The sequence below is a fragment of the Artibeus jamaicensis genome, unplaced genomic scaffold, assembly GCF_021234435.1.
Source record: "Artibeus jamaicensis isolate MK-2021 breed Jamaican fruit bat unplaced genomic scaffold, CSHL_Jam_final contig_3290, whole genome shotgun sequence".
Classification (NCBI taxonomy): Eukaryota; Metazoa; Chordata; class Mammalia; order Chiroptera; family Phyllostomidae; genus Artibeus; species Artibeus jamaicensis.
In genome coordinates, this window is record NW_026521779.1 from 116,079 (window position 1) to 135,045 (window position 18,967).

An 18,967-nucleotide genomic window follows, 5' to 3' on the forward strand; every position below is an offset into this window, starting at 1 on the left:
CAGTGGGTTGGCCATCGTCCTGCAAACTGAAAGGTCACCAGATCAATTCCTGATCCAGACACATGCCTAGGCAACCAATCAATATTTCTCTTGCACATCGATGCTTCTTTCTCCTTCCCTTCCCTTCTCTCTAAAAAATAAATGTAAATTTTTAAAAAGATTTTTATTTATCTTTAGAGGGGAAGGAAAGAGGGAGAGAAACATCAATGTATGGTTGCCTCTAGTGCATCCCCTGCTGGGAACTGGCCTGCAACCCAGGCATGTGCCCTGACTGGGAACTGAACCTCGATCTTCTGGTTCGCAGACCCGCTCAATCCACTGAGCTACACCAGCCAGGGCTGAATAAATACAATTTTTTAAACATCAGTTCATTTAATCTCATAGCTTCAAAATACATAAATTTAAAATGACAGAATTACAAGACTGATTCAGAAACCCACAATCATGGTGGGAGAGTGTACCGTAGCTCCTTCAGTGAACAACAGATCAGACTCCTATGGACTGATGTGTATGTCCCCCAAATTCATAGGCTGAAGTCATCCACAATGTGATGACATCTAGAGGTGGGACCTTTGGGAGATGATAGGGTTACAGGGGTGGACCCCTTATGGCTGAGGATTAGTGCCCTTATGAAAGGGACCCCAGAGAGCTCCCTCACTCCTGTTATGTGAGAACACTGAGAGAAGTTGGTTATCTATGAACCAGGTAGCAGGTCCTCACCAGACACTAAATCTGCCAGCACCTCAATCATGGACTTTCAGGCCCCAGAACTGTGAGAAATAAATTCCTGTTGTTCATAAGCCACCCGGTCTATGGTATCTGTTATAGCAGCCCAAACTGACTAACACAAACACCAATATTTATAAATGTGCAAAAGATTTTGAAACACAACTAATATGCTCAATTTAGTAGACATGTGAATGGAATACATTGATTTCAACCACCCAGAAAGCACTTATAAAAATTGACTATGTACTAAGTGCATCAGATAGAAACTGTATTCAACTGTAGTAAGCCCATCCCAGCCTTCCCTGGTCCACTGCCCTCATCCAAAGAGCCCATGTCACATACCAGAAAGAAGTGCACCCTCTTCATCTAACAACGTGTCCAGAAATAAACAGTCCAGGGATGGTACAGACACATAAAAACACCAACTGGGGAACTAGAATGGTTATGACCTCTGGCCATACTCTCTTTAGTTGTTAGCTTTTATCCTCTAGCACTGGACATCATGTCTGGTTGCACAAAAGACAAACAGAAGCATCTGGCTGAATGCCACCACTCCTTTCCCACCTCTTTCCCAGGAATCACGTGCAGCAACTTCTCATGCTGACCAGCACTGGGGGGCATGGCCTTCTCTGACTGCAGAAGGGCTGGGCCATGGAGGTTTTTTCATAGAGCACATTACCAATCTGAACAAAAAACACCTAAGTTACACTGTAAGGAAGAGTGGCAGTTTTGGTCTGCAAGTACTAGAATGTGCCACACTAGACCAAAAAGCAAATCTCAACAAATACCTAAGACTCAATAACACAAAGACCATATGCTCTGCTCACAACATAATTGAATTACAAGCAGCAATAAAAAGGTAACTGTAAAATTCCCAGATATATGCAGGAACTTTCCAGAATGACAGAAATGATCTATATATTCAGTGGGGTGTTGGTTACACATATGTATACATCTGTCACACTCATCCAACTCATAAGGTTTATGTATTCCACTACAAGAAATTATACCTCTATGAAAATATAACCATGTACAGTTATTTTAAAATCTAATTCCAAATACGTGTCAAAGATTTAATCAAAATGGCGACTAAGACAATATATGGAATCTAACAAAAGTAAAATTAGACACCAAAACAAGTGATATAGGAGCTAAATGAGTACTATGAGAGATGATCACAGGCTCAAACGTGTCTCTTTTTACAAACTAGAAGTTAATTAGCAAGGGGCCCACCAAATGAATGAGATGCTGATAAAGACAGGCCGCCATTACCGACGTTTTCTCTCCTGGCGTGGGTCCTCTTATGCACAGTAAGTGAAGAGCTGTGCCTGAAGGCCTTCTCGCACTGATTACATTCATAGGGTCTCGCTGCGGTGTGGGTTCTCACATGCACCATGAGGTGTGAAGACTGGCCAAAGGCCCGCCCACATAGCTGACATGCATACGGTTTCTTGCCAGTATGGGTCCTCACGTGTTTCCTGAGGGATGAGGGCTCACCAAAGGCTCGCCCGCATTCCTGGCATACGTAGGGCTTCTCTCCAGTGTGGGTTCGCATGTGACTCTTGAGGGTGGAGAGACGACTCAACACCTGACCACAGGTAGTACACTCATAAAGTTTCTCCCCCGTGTGGATCCTCTTGTGAACATTCAGATGGGTGCTCGTCCGAAAGGGCTTCCCACACTGGCTGCATTCATATGGTTTCTCTCTGGTGTGAGTCCGCAGATGAGTCTTCAGGGACGAATGCTCCCTAAAGGCTTTCCCACAGTGACTGCACTTGAAGGGCTTCTCTCCAGTGTGAGTCCGCATGTGGCTCCTCAGAGAGGATGGCTGGTTAAAAGCTTTCCCACAGTCCCTACATTCATAGGGCTTCTCACCCGTGTGGTTCCTCTGGTGCAAAATCAGATTGAAGTTCCTCGTGAAGGTTTTCCCACACTGACTGCACTTGAAGGGTTTCTCTCCAGTGTGAGTCCTCATGTGGCGACGCAGATTTGAGGAGTACTTGAAGGCATGCCTACACTCCTCACATTCAAAGTACTTCTCTGAGGTATGGGTCTTCTCGTGCCTGATAAGGTCGGAGCTGTATCTGAAGGATTTTTCACATCTGTTACAAGCGTAGGTTTTATCTCCATTATGGATCTTCTCACCCACTATTAGGTGAGTAGTCTGGAAGGTTTTCCCATCCTCTTGGCACTTGTAGGGGTTGCCTCCAGCATGAATTCTCTCATACTGAAAAAGTTGTTTAATGCTGTTGAAGGTTTTCCCAGGTTCATTATATGTGAAGAGTTTTTCTCCAGGTGGAGACTGCTCCTGTCAAATGAGGAAAATACAAAGACCAAAGACATCGTTACAATCAACATTCTCCTCCAAGTGAACTGTGTATGGAATCAAGGCATTTCTACAGCGGAAGCGTTCACCACTTTCATGTGTCTGTACAATTTCTACCTACATTCTGTGAAGTGGATGCCAAACCACAAAAAGCCACCATTTCCATTTCTTTCATGGGGCTTCTGAGATGTAGACTTTTTCTAAACTGCTTAAGACTACACTAAGTTTGTTTGTGTGTTTCTTTATAGACAGGGGAAAGGTGGAAGAAAAAGAGGGTGAGAAATATCCATCAGTTGCCTCTCACACACCCCAGCCAACCTAACCCACCAACCCACACCATTCTGGCTTCACTAAGTTTTAAATGCACTATGTCTGCGCATTTAAACCCATGAATGGGTTCGTGAACATGATTGGGTATGAGAACTCTGTCAATATATGTCTTGATCTGCATTTCACGTTTTCTCTCACTTCATGACTCACAGACTCTTTCCTAAGAAACAGGTTTCTCCTGGGCGAGCACCCCTTGCCCTCAATCTTTCTCTAGCCTCTAGTGCTGTTTTCTTTTTTTTAATATTTATTTATTTCTAAGAGAGGGGCAGGGAGGGAGAAAGAAAGGGACATAAAACACTGATATGGAGAGAAATATCCATTGGTTACCCCTCCCATGCCCCCAACTGGGAACCTGGCCCATAACCCAGACCTGTGCTCCGACTGGGAATTGAACCAGCAACCTTTCGGTTCACAGGCCAGCACTCAATCCACTGACCCACACCAGCCAGGGCTGTTTTTCTGACCAACAACCCCAGACTTTTCCTACTATAGAGGATCAAGAAGAGTCTTTGTGTACCTTACCTTTCTCAGACCAATGGATGGGATCTCTGCAAAAATACCTTGGTTAACAATGGACTCTTGGGGTTGAAGCTGAGGTTCTGAAATGAATTAAAGAGGAAAACAGTAAGTGTACAGAGAAGAAAACTGTAGGACCAATTGGACCAAAAAAGTAAGCTAGGCACATGCAGAGTATTTTTTTAAACACTTATCTTAAATACGGAAAGAAAGGTGAAAAGGAGGAATGTTTCAGAGAGTAAAGGAAAACTTTAAGGCATTTGGCTATGTGAGGAGTCATGTAATCATAGAAATGAAGGACAGAAATAGTAGATAATTTACTAAGATTGGGACTGATGTTGAGAGAAAGTATTAACAACCTACAGTGGGGAGGAACTGCATGAACTCTACACATGGAAATGCTAAATGTGAAGAGCAGGTAGGATAAATCCTTCTATAGAGCCAGAGTAAAGTACTAAAGATAAAAAAGAGGAAAGGGGAAAGGAAAAAAGGTGGAACTCACTAGGGAAGCTCAACCAACAGCCTCTTCTGTCAAAGGCATTGACATTCATCTTACCGATCTCAGCTGTGCTCCACTCACCTGTCTGATGCTTACCTGTTCTGGCTCCTGGGAATATTTCTCTCTCAGTGGTCCACATCGCTTCTGTTTGTCCCAAATAGGAAAAGGTACTGAGTGTACATAGTTGACCTCCTGGTTGTGGGGAAAGACGCATGGGGTGGGCAGACTGCACCTGCCCCAAACCAGGGCTGACAGGCTTTAAGGGCACCGGGGTGGGAGCAGTGAAGTGAGCATGCCTAAATCCTGATGGGCACGGCAGAGCTCTTCCACTAAGAAACAAGCTCCCTCACTGAGTCTCTGGGGACACTGTGACATTCTGGTCCCCAAAACCGAGAGCCTAGCTGTTTCAGAAGCCTGACACAACAGACAGACCTTCATTTCCATGGGGAAGCCACTACACTATAAGCACCATCATGGCAGGACTTGTCTGTCTTTTCACCTCTCAGTTCCAGGAATACACACTTGCTGGGTGTGTGTGTGGATGAAGCGATAAGACCGCCTTACCCACTGAGGCCAGGTTCCTGTAGTTCTCCAGCATCACGTCTCTGTACAGGCTTCTCTGCGCAGAGTCTAGAAACCTCCATTCTTCAGGGGTGAAGAGCACGGTCACGTCTGCAAAGGTGACTGTTTCCTAAAATGCACACTCACCAGACTCAGTCAGGGGCCACCTCTGCCATTATCAAGAGAATGATGGGGGGTGGACAAGCCTGGGGCAGGGAGGCACTGTGCAGAGGATTTTCAGATGTGGCCCTAAAGTACCTCAGAATCTGCCCCTTGGCTTAGGCCTCAAAACTAAAACTCTTCTCTCTCTATTCTTTCCTCCAGAGGGAGAGAATCCAGAGGCATAGCGACAAAGGACCTCAACTTTATGACAGGACTTAGCTAGTTGTCCTTTGACAATCAGCCAGGAAGCCCTTGCAGTTGTACTTCCCACCACCCCCAGGGTCCAGCAGAGCTGAGCCTCCTGCAGGCAAGAGAGAGATGTTTGCTCCGGGACCCCAAGAAGGTTAAGAACAGGGCAGCTCACACCCTTCCTTTGTTTTCCCTCCTGACATTTAGCAGCCTGGGGAAGGTGTGACTGGGGCTGGCCTCCACTGGCTACTACAGGCTCTGGGCCTTGTGCCTGGATACCAGCTCTGTGGGGTCGAGAAGCTCCAGGTCATGGGAAGGGGGCAAAGAAGCAAAGCGAGAAAGAAGAGCAACAAGGATGTCTTCTTTACCTGTACACTGGTGGATGGCATCCTGGGAACCACAGCTTCTTTATCCACTCTCTCCTCCTGCTGCCACTCTAGGTCCTGAGCGGGCAGAGCTAGAGAAGAGGAGAGCTGTGAGGCCCAGTGAGCTCACTTGCAGGCCCAAGGGCTGCCCACCCTGATGGTAGTGACCACAGGTGTACACACATGTACGCACACACTCACAGGTCCACACCCTGTGTCCCCTTCTCAGTCTTTTGTACAAGCTCCTCCCTCATCTCGCCTCTGGCTAGCATCCCATGTGGCAGACCCTCATATTCTCATCCCCCTCAGTCCTCTCTGCTTAGCTGCCAACCTGCCCTTCTGGACTTCAGTTCCCAACTCAACTTCACAAGGCCCAGATCTGCAGGCTGATTCACATCTGAACTCCAGACCTAGACACCCAACCCTTGACTCCAATCTCTCCACCTACCTATCTGGGGGAAGATGAACGAATACCCAGAACGAGCCAAAGGGTGGGGCTATCACCCCAGCAGGCAGAGGACAGAGCCTCGAGCCTCAGAGGATTATTCTCAGGCTTTGACATTGTCCTGCTGGGTCTTCAACTGGCTTGGGACCCAGAATCCCTTTCTTCTCTCCTACTGGGAATGGAAATGTATGTCCTGAGCCTGTCCTACCCTTGTATTCTGGACTCAGAGATGCCCTCCTCTGGTTTCACAGATTCACAGATGGAGAGGCAGTTTGCCCCCAGGCTGGACCACACTCTAAGTCAACCCTTGTACCTGATTTGGGTGATTTGCATGATCAAATTTCTGACTTTCTGAGTTGATGAGATGTAGATGAGGTTTTAGACTTGGAGTTGATGCTGCAATGGATAAAAATCTGGGGAATGTTGGGATCACGTGAATGTATTTTGCACGTGGGGAGGACATAAATTTGGGGGAAGCCAAAGGGAGACTGTAATGGGTTAGATTCTGTTCCCCAGTAAAAGAGGAAATTCTAACTCCTGGTACCTCAGAACATGACCTTATTTGAATTACAGTGGTTTTGCAGATGTAATGACTTAGGATGAAGTACAGTGGAGTAGAGTGGGCCCTCAATCTGATGACTGGTGTCCTTACAAAAAGAGGAAAAGAGACACAGAAACTGGGACACATATGGGGAGACAGCCATGTGACCATGCAGGCAGACTGGACCCATGCATCTACGAGCCAAGGGACACCAAGGATGCCACAAGCACCAGAACCCAGGAGAGAGGCAAGGAAGGACCAGATTTCACAGGAAGCACGACCCTGCCAACACCTCAATTTCAGATTACTGTGCTCTTAGCACTATGAGGCATAAATTTTTCCTGTTTTTCTGCCCTCCTAAAAAAAACATGCACTCACCACCTTCCCAAGTCTGTTCCTCCTCCAGTGTTCCCAACCTCAGGAAATGACATCCCTGCCTTAGATGAGAAATCTCACCCCTCTCTGATACTCGACAGACCCAACAACTAATGCACAAGCAATGAGTCACAACCTCTCTACATGAGGCACCCAAAGCTCCCCAACCCCACCCACCCATTTCCTTTTCTCCTAACCTGGCCCTCTCTACGGCTAATGCCACATCACACCTTCCTCCCTCTTGGATTCATATAAATGTCACTGCCACCTGACTTAGATGTCACAACCCTGTCTCCCACACCATGCTTGGCACATAAATGCTCTGAATCATCTGCTAAATATAAAGACACACAATTACCAAAACTGTCTCAACTTGACCTCTTGTGTGTCTGGGAATGAATGTTCCATCCTCACCTACCATGCAGATAAGAGTTAATACAGCACCTTTGACTGTGCTCCTTAGCAAGGCTGATGGCAGGGTTGGACCCCTGGCTTCAGTCTGCAAACTTGGATTTCAAGAGGGTTCCCACCCTCACTGATAAAGAGGAGTACACTCTGCTTACACTGTTTATAGAGTGTAGTTCGTGCTCCATGCCTGCTTTCCTAGGAGTCTGGAGTGTAGGCATGCTCTGGGCAGAGGGCACACACATGCCCAGTCTTGAGTGAAGTCCCTGGGTACTGAGTCTCCAATGAGCCTCCTGGCAGACAACACTTCACTCCTGTTGCCCTTGCACATTGTAGGGAATTAAGTGCATCCCATGTGATTCTGCTGGGAGAGGGGTCTGGACACCTGTGCCTGGTTCCCTCCAGACTTCACCCCATGCACCCTTTCCCTAGGCTGGTTTTGCTTTGTATCCTTTCCCTGTAACAAACCATAGCCATGTGCACAACTGTATGCTGTAACCTGTGAGGCCTCCTGGTAAGTCATCAAACCTGAGATTGGTCTTAGGGACCCCCACCACATCGACTCTACACCCACCCCAAGTCTAGGCTGCCACCACTCCTTTCCTAACTGCCTTCGTCCACCACTCACATCCTCCCTGAGGCCCACCATCCTCCCAGGTCCTAGAGGCTTCTGTTAGAACCACAGGCCCACTCACCTAATGCACCCCTACCTTCCAGTAGCCTTAGGACCTGAGCCAGGATTCTTTTCCTATACTCCCAGGCACCAAAGGATCTGCAGCCCATTCACTCTCCAGTCAGCTCACCCCACTTCCCCGTGCCCCCTTCCCACAGACTGCCGCGGGCCCCTGGGCATGCCGGGCTCTCTCCCCCTGAGGGGTTTGCCAGGCCTGTTTCTAGGCCTAAAATTCTCTCTCCAAACCTTCTCCAAACATCACATCTGGCCACCTAAAGGATACAGTAACTATGATCTAATCCAGAGCCTGAAATTAAAGTTATCATGTTATCTGTCCTCCAGAAAATTTTCCCTACATCTTAGTAAATGTGTCTTTTAACCCCATTTTTTAAAAAGTTTGTTTAAAACATGTGCCATGTATGGGAACTCAGCTGTAATCTCCATCATCGTCATGACTGTGCTGTGAAGAATTTAATCTCTCCCAAAGAGAGGGCTGGCCTTTTGTCACAGCTCAGTGGGGCCTGCTCTGTCTTAACAGAAAGATCTGGGACAAAAAAATCTGAGGACTGTGAAAGTGCCTTTCCCCCTGAAGGCACAGATCAGGAGAGGCCTTCATGCACTCTCTCCCAGTGGTGCAGGGCAATGCCGAAAGTCAGAGGAGATGAAGGCTGCAGGTGCAAGTTCCCACAAGACAGCCAGGCCCTCTGACTGTGATTCCACCCAGTTCTCACTCACCAGAAGCCCTGGCCCCCCAGGGGTCAGGGATGCCCAGTGCAGCGTCCGGTGTGGCCACCCTTTGAATCTGCACAGCCACCTTCAGCCCCTGGACAGAGTGACGGGAACAGATTAGAGTTGCATGGTGGTGGATGGGATCCGCCCACACATGCTCACTCTGATTGAATCTGCATTACCTGCATTTCCTCATTTGGGGAACATACTGATAAAAGGACATGCCCTGATTACCTGCCCAGATCTACTGAATTCTTTAAGAACTGCAATTCCTAGAAGGCTAGAGAGGAGGGGCCGCAACGCAGGAGCCTCCTCTGAGCAGCCTCCAGCTGTGAAGGGAACGCTGGAGCAAAGCAGGCGGTGGGTGCCAGCAGGCTGAGGGGTAGAGGGAGGTTGTGAGGTGGACCTGTGCAAATGAGGGCAGTTAGAAAGTTATTTCCAGAAGGACGCCCTATGGTAGGAGAAAGCATTTGAATGCTGCTCTACTGGTGGCTGCTCCCTCAGGAACCTGACCTGACTTGCACCTCTAAGGGACACCTCTGGCCTGTGTCCAGGGTAGGACCAGTGGAAGCAGGAGCCTATTGGAAGCAGTTCCGGCTGGGGTGAGTACAGGTGTAATGGTGAATCTGGCAGGGTGGAGACAGTGGGGACAGGAGAAGCAGTTCCAGGTAGGTTACGGTTTGGCAGAAAAGCTATAGGACTTGGTGGTAGGTGGAAAGTAAATGCAACAGGCCCCTCAGGGAAGCGGATGGGCAGGGGGAGATAGGAGGCCCCTTCTCCTCAGGGCAGGGCACATCCTAAAGTGTCCCTTTCAAATACTCTCAGTCACCAGCCTGGATACTCCTCATGGAGCCCTCAGATCATAGGACACGCTCATTCCTATAGGTTTCCTGGCCATGCACAGGGTGGGTGTGAGGGCAGGAAGTGAAAGAAGAAAAGCTGGACCAAGAGAGGCAGGGCCAGGGTGATAGCTCCTGTCACCTGCCACCTTCTAGGTTGGCCTTCCTTGCAGAAATGCTCGGTGGGCCTGTTCAGTTCTTAGCAGGAGCTAAGCCTGGACCTCTAGCATGTTCTCAGTTCCCAACAGTGGGCCCTGAATTAACAGGGCCTCCTCATTAACAAAAATCCTGCACCCCAGGCCTTACTGGCTGAAGCCCCTGCAGCATACCACCTCCCAGGCTTACTCTGTATCCAGAAGGCCAAGACAACTCCCAGATAGCTGGCTGGTCCTCAGAAGATGAAAATATCCCCCTCACCCCCATCATGGACCAGGTCTGGATCCTCAGGTCCAGTCCTGGCTCCTAAAAAAAAAAAAAAAAAAAAACATGTAAAATGCTAAGCAGGACAAAAGTAGCACTGAGGCTGTTTTCAGCCTCAGAGACCCCTGGTTTAGGGGTAGTAAAGTCAGAAGCAGGGGCACATGGGTCTGGCAGTTCCAGACCCAGTGACTTTTATTCCACTGAGGACACCAGACACTCAGTCCAAGGGTCTGAGGACAGATCACGGTGGACCTGACCTTTTTTTGTTCTGCAGGCCCTGGATGGAGGTTAGGCCACAAGCCCTCAGAGGGTCTTGGTTGTTCAGGATGTTTAACCACAGAAAGGCTGGAAGCCCTTGGTTCTGAAAGTGAACTGTGGTCTGTATTTATCTATTTAGCATCCACTACTCACAGGGCCAAACTATGGGCCACAACTGTTTACATCTCCCCTGTCACCCAGAACCACCTCCTCCATCCTAAATCACCCAGGCCAGGTACCAGACACAAGGGGAGCCCCTGGGCCCAAGGTCTCCCGGAATTATTTGAATTCAGCAATCCTGTTCGTCCTGCCCTATGGAAACCCCCATACAGGTTCTGACCTAAACTCCTGCCTTACCGTAACCTTTCTGCCTCCTCACTGGCCCAGACGTTTTCCCTGTGTGGCCCCATTGGCATGGCAAGCCCTCTGCTCTGAAGAAATGTGAGTCAAAAAAAATTGGTGGCACCAGTCTCTCTGAGTAATCAGTCACCTCCATAAATTAAAGTCCCATGGGTACATTTTGAGACAAATGTTTTCATCAAAGTAATTTTGACACAGATTATTCCTCTTGAAAAATAAGTTTTTTAGGAGTACAGCCTATTTGTTCAACACACTGACTGAGCACTGTTAGTGTGGACACTGTGGATCCAGCCAAGAACTAAAGTGTCCAGCCTCTGGGAGCCAGGGGCTGTGGAGAGGCAGCATAGGAAGACTCTCCTACGGGAGAGCCCAGAGACACCCCGTCCTCAGTTTCCTTTAGGGCTCTTCTAAGAGCAATTCCCAGCCCCTCCACTGGCCTCACTGACCATAAGGGGGAGGTTGCAGTCTGGCCACTAACAATCCCATCTACAGGAAGGCCTCAGAACTACCACAGGGGGCCTCTGTGATTGGGACAAAGCTGATGACACGGGAATGGTGGAAGGGCTCGCTAAAGAGTCAGCACCATCGACCAAGTGGGGGGTTGTGTGACCTCAGGCAGTATATCCTGCTGGCTGAGATTGTGGTCTCAGAAGTTAGGCCTGGATACAGGCCCAAATCCAGCTTGACCACTTGCAGGTCATGTGTCTTCAGGAATGAAGTGCTCAGTTTCTCTACATGTGTCTGGAAGTGGATCTCCTCTGCCCACTTAGAACATTCTGTGAGTGCCTGTTTCCTGGGGGACAGATGCAGCAGGAGAGGCCCCTCCTCTACCACACTCAGTGCCCACTACTGAGCCAGACTGCAGTTCTGTGAAGGTGCTAGAACCCCATGCTGAGAGAAAAGAGCCACAGAAACCAGAGAGGACCTGTCCACCATAACATCCTCCCCACTCCTCCTCTCCCATGGTCCAAGCGCAGTGAAAGGTACCGGGTTCAATCCCCAGTCAGGGCACATGCCTGGGTTGCAGGTTTGGCACCCAGTTGAGACACATGGGAGAGTCAACCGATTAATGTTTTTCTCCCTCCCTTCCTTCTCTCTAAAAATAAATAAATATTTAAAAAAAAAAAAAAAGACATGGAGATGGCAGGGGCCTAGAGATGCCTTCGCCAGCACCTACAGGTCCATTCCTTCACTCAGCAAGCCTCCAATGAGGGCTTTATGACACAGAATGCTTTATAATAGGGTTGCTGCACCGATCATATCAGATGATGGCCTTATAATCCAGCAGCTCCAACAACACATTTGCAGATCAAGTCCTCAAAAATGACATGCCCTTTCCTGAGTGGCTACTAGAAAACATCCTCTACCTAAACAAGAAATGTAGACTAAGAACAGCAAGGACCTGGGGAGGAGTCAGGGGTCTCAGCAGCCCTGGAGTCCATTGCAGGATGTGCAGGGGTGACCATTTGGGCCACCTAACAGCCCCTATCAGGCTGTGCAGGCTGAAGCTCCCTGTGCTCCGGGCAAAGGAAGAGGACAAAATGGACTGAAGTCTCTACAACCTAGGCCACACCACCCCAACCACTGAGCCAGCATCAATGATGTCAAGAGGCCAACACCATCCATAACAAAGGCAAGGGCATGTAGACTGAGGGACCCCAGAGATCTCATTGGCTCTGGGACAAGCAGGCTCAGCCCAAGGGTAAAGCTGGGCTCTGTGTGTCCCTCTACCCAAATCCTAACCCTCAAAATCCCCAAGAATGAGAACCCAAACTTTGGAAGTTCCAGCAGGTTGGGAAAGCAGGAACTTGGGGCCAAAGTGGGGATGGAGGTGCTGTGTGTGTGTCTGCTTATACACTGTAATGTACGCAAGCTGGTTCTGAAGGTTCTTTCCAGTGTGGAGTCTTGACTTATCTCTTAAACCGGGAAGGATCCCGGACAACTTTCCCACGTTCTTCATAATCAGACTGGCCCCCTCTCCTGTGGGTTCTCTTGTTCCTGCCCAGGAACCGTTCCTCCAGAAGCCTTTCCCGCCACAGTTAAAACATCAGGTGCCTTCTCTCCTGGCGGAATTTGCCCTGGCAAGGGGTGAATGGTGACAAAAAGCTCGCCAGCATCCATGCCATGCCCAGGGATGCTCCCTGTTTGCAGCATTTTAAGAGGTGCGCCTTGTTTATACAGGTTGAGTTCTTTGAGGACACTGTGGGCTCCATCACCAGGCTTTCTCACGTGCGTAACCTTCCTGGGGTTTCCCCAACAGACAGCACGTTCCTCACGACTGTTGCAGAGTAAATCGCCTTTCACGCAATCAATGTCTCACTCACACTGATGGAAATGTGTACTTGGGGGAACCATCTAAGAAGACGGAGTCGTAAGCAACAGGTGGCATTTATTCAAATTAATGAGTCACAGACTATGTGAATAGTCGTATTCATTATAGTCACAGTGTCCCCTCAGATACTGGGTGGGAAGGGGACATTCTTAAGGAAGTGCCCTAGATCAAAAGCCCTGGCCCTGGGGTACATTTTCAACTCACATATTCCTCAACTTCTCCAATGAGAAAGAATATAGGACCACTCACTGTGATTCTTACCATTTGCAAATCATAGGATGAATTTTCCTCCAAAATATCCTGCATAGCAGTAGACTCTTTGCGTTTAGGTTGAGATTCCCAGTCTAAAATAAATTGGAACCAGAAACAAACAAAAGGAATTTTTTTCAGAAATAAATATTGGTATAAAATTGACAAAGAAAAAATAGGTTTTTAAAAATACTGACCTAAGAGGACTAAAGGATAATGGGAAAAAATACTATGTATGTATATATATAAAATTAAAAAAATAAAAGTATTGCCCTGACTAGTGTGGCTCAGTAGACTGAGCCCTGGCCTGCAAACCAAAGGGTCGCTGGTTCAATTCTCAGCCAGGGCACATGCCTGGGTTGCAGGCCAGGTCCCTAGTTGGGGATGTGCGAGAGGCAACCAATCAATATCTTTCTCCCTCTCTTTCTCCCACCCTCCCCCCTCTCTAAAAATAAATAAATAAAATAATTTAAAAAATTTTAAAGGGAACTTGAAACATATCTTTTCTGAGACCGAAGAGCTACAATGTGAAAAACAGAAGAAAAGCTAAAGCAACTCCCTTGATAAATCTCACACCAAATAGCCTTATTTCTCTCAAAATAGAGGGCCTTTGAAATGCTCTAAGACTGACACTTTCCAGTGCACTGCCCCCATACCAGGGCACATCACAAGACCCCTGTGTCCCCTGATACTCACCCACACCCATGGCACGGAGAATGCCTTGTTCTGCTGCCCTCAACTCTTCTCTTGGCCCCACCTGGGAGGCAAGCCTGGGTTTGCATGGTAGTGTCCCTGCTCATGGAGAAAGACATTCACGCTGAGGGAGGGAGGTGGGGAGCGAGGGAGGACTTGCAAAGGAAAACAAACACTTCCCCATTGGCCACCCAGCTTCTACACGGACTTCAGCTCCTGATGCTGAACAGTACAATGCTACAAAGTGATCACACCCAATTTCTAATGAACTCAGCGAAGCTCTCTAACAAGGGCCCAAACCACATCCTCCTCTCTGCCCCATGGGGCTAATGCTCTCTAAGCCCTAAAGCCAGGGTCAGTGAGATCCACACAAGTCCTGCCTATGGAAAGAATTAAGTCCATGCAGTGGATGGAGCCCTGTTACCCTGTGGAAACCAGTGAACAGTAAACACCAGGAAGCCTACACCACATCCTTGTGGTCATGTGGCAGGTGCTTACTAAGCACACAGGATTTAAGCATTTAGAGCCAGCCTTACCCCTAGGAGCCAGGGTCTGACAGGTGTTTAGTATTCCATATCTGTACAGGTTCCTCCTCGCGTCGTCCAGCAACTCCCATTCCTGGACGAGCCCTGCTGCTACATCCTCAAAGGTGACTGATTCCTAAGATGGCACACATGTTCTGGCTCAGCAAGGACCACCCCCACCATTCTGAAGAAGGGAAACCCAGCACAAGAACATTGAGACAGGGGCACTCTCCATTCCAGAGCTCAGCAAAGCCCACCTGCCATTTGTCTTTGTAAATAAAGTTTTATCGGCACACAGCCATGCCTGTGTGTTTACCTATCTCCATGGATGTTTTTGTGCTACAAAGGCAAAATTGAGCAGTTGCTGCAAGAGATCACATGGTCCACCAGGCCAAAGATATTTATTTTCTTTTAACCTTTGGTTAAAAGTATAAGTTTTGGCTCTCTTTATCACATCACCGACCAGAGATGGCAGAGCTTATACCTCTGAGCTTAGAGAGTTTTCCCTAATCTCCTTATTTGAGGCATCAGAAGTTTGGATTAGATCACTTCATTTTCATGCCATCCCTAGGTCCTCTCCCAAGACTTATATAAGCATTTAGTAATCTTTTGTGCCTGTTAAGATAGTACTTTCATTACAACAGAGACACTCTATGGCCTTGTAATGTCACAGTTCTCTCTCCAGAGGCACTGTCCAGTTCAGCTCTCTGGGGCAATGGGAATGTTCTATGTCTGCACTTGCTCAAAGGGCAGCCATCAGTATGTGTGGCCACTGAGCACTGGAGAAATGTGGCTCAGGCAACTCAGAAACTGAATTTTTTAATTTCATTGGATTTTAATTCATTTAAATTTGAATTTCTACAGTCACGTGTTTACAGTAGGTCTCACAAGCGAGAGCAAGGATAGCCCCAGAGGAGCTTCGTTGCCAGCTCTAAATGAGCCTGCTCTGCAGCCAGATTTGGGAATTAGACCCAGAGCCGGTCCTCCAAGCCAGCTCCCTCCAGAGGTCAGGCACTGAAAGAGGTCGCCAGGTCCCCTGGAGCAGGGCAGAAGATGCTCCACACTTCCCCTCCCCTGTCTTCCTCAGCTGCTGCTGAGGAGAGAGGGGGAAGAGCTCAGAGTACCTAATTATCTACCCCCACCATCTGACTCCCCAGTGCCTCACCATGACGCCAGTGCCAAAGTAGGTCTCAGTAGGCATCCTCCCTGCAATAAAAGAGACCAAGTATAAGAAGGGGTGAGGGTAGAAGCATAACTCCAAAAAGGGGTTTAACTCAGGTAATTTCATTTTGATGAGCCACCAGGCAAAAACCCAGTAAGCAACATACTGGGCCACATCACCTTCCAGACCATGGCACCTGATCATTTCTTCCACTGCCTCTCACCTAACTAAAGGATCGTCTGTCCTCACAGTCCCTCAAAATACCTCTCACAACCTCTACTTTTCCTCCACTGTCTTTATCCAGTTGTGATTTTTATATTTACTTGTTTGCGTGATTTTACCTCTCTCTCCAACCATGATGTAAACTAAGTATAGGCCTATGTCCATTTCTTTTGAGGGACCCCAAATTCCGCCACCAGCACAGCACTTGATGCATCTTTATATATTACGCTTATACTTTTTCTGTAACAGGTCAGATAGTAAATAATATCTTAGAATTTATGGACCATACAGTCTCTATAACAAATATTTAACTGCATTTGCAGCATGAAAACAGCCATAAAGAACACATAAAAACACCCTGGCCAGTGTGGCTCAGTTGGTTGGAGAGTCGTCCTGTATACCAAAAGGCTGGGGGTTCAGTTCCCCATGAGGGCACATATCTAGGCTGCAGGTTCGATCCCCAGTTGGGGTATGTATGGGAGACAACCAATCAATGTTTCTCACATCAATCTCTCTCTCTAAAATCAATAAACATATTCATTTTTAAAAAACATAAAAATGTTTCAATAAAACTACTTATAAAAATCAGCATTGGGTCAGATTTGACTCATGGGCCATAGTTTGCCAACACCTACCTAATATTATGCAGTAGAGAGAATATATCAATTACCAAGCTCTCTCAACCCTACCTCCTACACGTGTCTCAAACACTGCATCTTTTCCAGTTCCCCAAGCACCATCAAAACTCAACTACCATCATCTGAAATCTGAACTTATCCAAGCTCCCATATACGGACAGACCCTGCTCACCCCAAACTCCATGCTCAATCCAACAGCTGATGTTTTATCTAAATTACAAACAAAATTATGGCTATCCCCTACTTAAAACTCTGATCAGTTTCTTCCCAGTGGCCTTAGAACAAAGTCCAAAGTTTACAATGACCTTCAGAGCCATGCCTTCCTCTCCAACCCAGCTCATCCATTCTGTATTTTATTTTCTCTACTTTGGCTTTCCCATTCTTTCCTAGGCTCCTGGAAGGCATGAGGCTTGGTACTGCCTGAAGGTCTGTGCATCTGAAAATGTTCTCTCAAATCTCCTCTCCATTCCTACTCCACATCCCGATCCCCTGTCTAGCTATATACAACTCATCTTTTAGATTCAAACTCTTGTCCTTTTTAAGATGTTTTTCCTGACCTCCTCCCAAAATTCTCCTGTTCCATGTTTCTAAATCAGCTTTTGCCATGATTAAAATCTGTCTTCCCAGCTAGAATAAAACCTCGGTGGAGATAATCACTGTATCTATTTTGGTGGCAGTGTTTCCCCCTGTTCAGAGCCCAGTCCATCCAGGGAACTTCATGTGCCAAACTATCAACACTCCCCCAAAACAATTCAGCACAGCCAGCTTAAGGCCACACATGCCCAAACATACAGACACATGAAACAATGTAACAACACAAAAATCAACATAAAAGTGACTTAAAATATCTGTTCATATAACACAATCTGCAAGAGATTTCAGGAACATTAATTCTTTCTAAAAAGGCAAGATGATATTGTTTGTCTTCAGACCGTATAAATCTTTCGCCTTTTACTAAAAAGGCAAGATGAGACATGTATTCTTTTTGCAAACAAGAATTGAAATCTGATGTTTAATTTTCCTCCAGAATTAATATTTTCATTTCTCAGTAGAGTGAGCTTTAACCCTATTAAAAAGAGAAAAATTCCATCTGTGGCCAACTCAATTTCAATTCCCACCATTACTATGTCATCTTTTTCCTAGAGTTCCACATGTTTTGAAGCTCTGTAGTAATTTATAGGCCTGGGGTAACTGAGCCAAAGTGAAGAGAACTGAATAGTTTACTTTTCCTTGATGATAAGACTTGTTACATAATTGACAAATAGCTTAAGACACCCCCACTTCACAATTAAAAAAAAAAAGTCTGGTATTCACAAAGGCATAAATTAAAAGAAAGAGATATAAAAGGAAAAGGCAACAAAGCTAAGTCAACAGGTCCTAAATTCAGGAACTGAAAATCGTCAATTACCAGGAAAAAAAAAATTCGTCATCTAATTCATCCCTTGGTAAAGGATGCATTCCATTTCCTTAAAATTTAATTGACAAAGCCATTCAAACCAATTTGCACATGTAGACTTAGACCTCACTTTTCCATTGCAGAATGAGATAATATGAAATGTTATATTAAATAAAACGTGAATTGCTTATAAAGTTATCTTGCATAAGGGCCCTACGAACACAGGAGGACGGGTGAAGGCGGGGGCTGACCCGTGTCACTCTTCCTGAACTGCGGGACCTGGACTGCATTTCGTCGTTTCCCTTCCGATACATGAATGAGCCGGGTCTGCCCGGACCGGGGTTACCTGAGCGCCAGGCAGCTGGCCGGAGGAGTGAGTGACGCGCCTGCAGGGCAGACCTGTGCGCGCCTCATCCCCGCCCCAAGGTGACCACGGGGAGAAGGGACCTCGGCCAGAGCAGCTGTCCCAGGCCGTTCAGCCCCTCCGTGCTCTCCCCGCGCTCCCGAGGGGCCAGACCACACCTGCAAACCTTGCCGCTACACTAACTCCGCGGCACGCCGTGTGGACCACTGCACAGCCTCAGAAGGCCAAGCTGCGGCTGCCCCAGCGCACTTTCGTTTCCGGTCTTGGGGCCGCTGGGAGCGGAAGTAACTGGGGCTCCTGGTTTTCTGGGCCGAGGTAGCTTCAAATAGTGGCCCGAGTATAGACTCCCTGTAAATCCAACCTCAAAGCAGATATTCTGGTTTACTTACCTGAGGGGGTGAGGATCGGAGGGACCGAGGGGTTTAGGGGCGGGATCTAGGTCCGATGCACAGGGCTGGGACGAGGGTTTGGTCCAATGGGCGTGGATTGGAACGGGACCTGGGCTTGTTTGGGAGGTCGCCTCGCTGGCAAGGTGGAATGCACAATGTTTAACTTTCCCCTCCCGTTGTCTGGCCTCCACCTTTCTCTTTTGGCTTAACCCAGTTCCCTGCAAAAATATATCCTATGTAAGATTTATTTTTCGTCTTACTAATTTCTTTTAAAAA

The 18,967-nt window shown here is 47.4% G+C and overlaps 1 protein-coding gene across 7 annotated transcripts; it reads right to left on the reverse strand.

Annotated features, from left to right (window-relative positions):
• Positions 1–1,788: 1,788 nt before the first annotated feature.
• Positions 1,789–18,550, reverse strand: ZNF333 (zinc finger protein 333). Of its 7 annotated transcripts, none has more exons than XM_037145849.2 (12): positions 18,461–18,550; positions 15,686–15,726; positions 14,533–14,656; positions 14,000–14,095; positions 13,316–13,398; positions 10,030–10,146; positions 8,852–8,939; positions 5,681–5,769; positions 4,965–5,091; positions 4,497–4,592; positions 3,908–3,984; positions 1,789–3,037 (listed from the first exon to the last, which is right to left on the reverse strand). In XM_037145849.2, exons 2-12 carry the CDS (start codon positions 15,719–15,721, stop codon positions 1,943–1,945), a joined length of 2,028 nt encoding a protein of 675 aa, XP_037001744.2. In that variant the 5' UTR covers positions 15,722–15,726; positions 18,461–18,550; the 3' UTR covers positions 1,789–1,942. The 7 variants fall into 7 exon arrangements, with proteins under 7 accessions (XP_037001744.2, XP_037001745.2, XP_037001742.2 ...); XM_037145850.2 differs by having other exon boundaries at positions 4,497–4,544; positions 18,285–18,550; XM_037145847.2 differs by having other exon boundaries at positions 18,285–18,550.
• Positions 18,551–18,967: the final 417 nt, after the last annotated feature.

What these genes read in the sequence shown, in the direction of transcription:
- ZNF333 (XM_037145849.2), bottom strand. Translation starts at nt 15,721, where the DNA reads ATGCCTACTGAGACCTACTTTGGCACTGGCGTCATG. An exon ending in ATTCCCAGGAGCCAGAACAG is followed by an intron (nt 3,985 to 4,496) that starts GTAAGCATCAGA and finishes AATTCATTTCAG; the next exon opens with AACCTCAGCTTCAACCCCAA. An exon ending in CATCCATTGGTCTGAGAAAG is followed by an intron (nt 3,038 to 3,907) that starts GTAAGGTACACA and finishes CTCATTTGACAG; the next exon opens with GAGCAGTCTCCACCTGGAGA.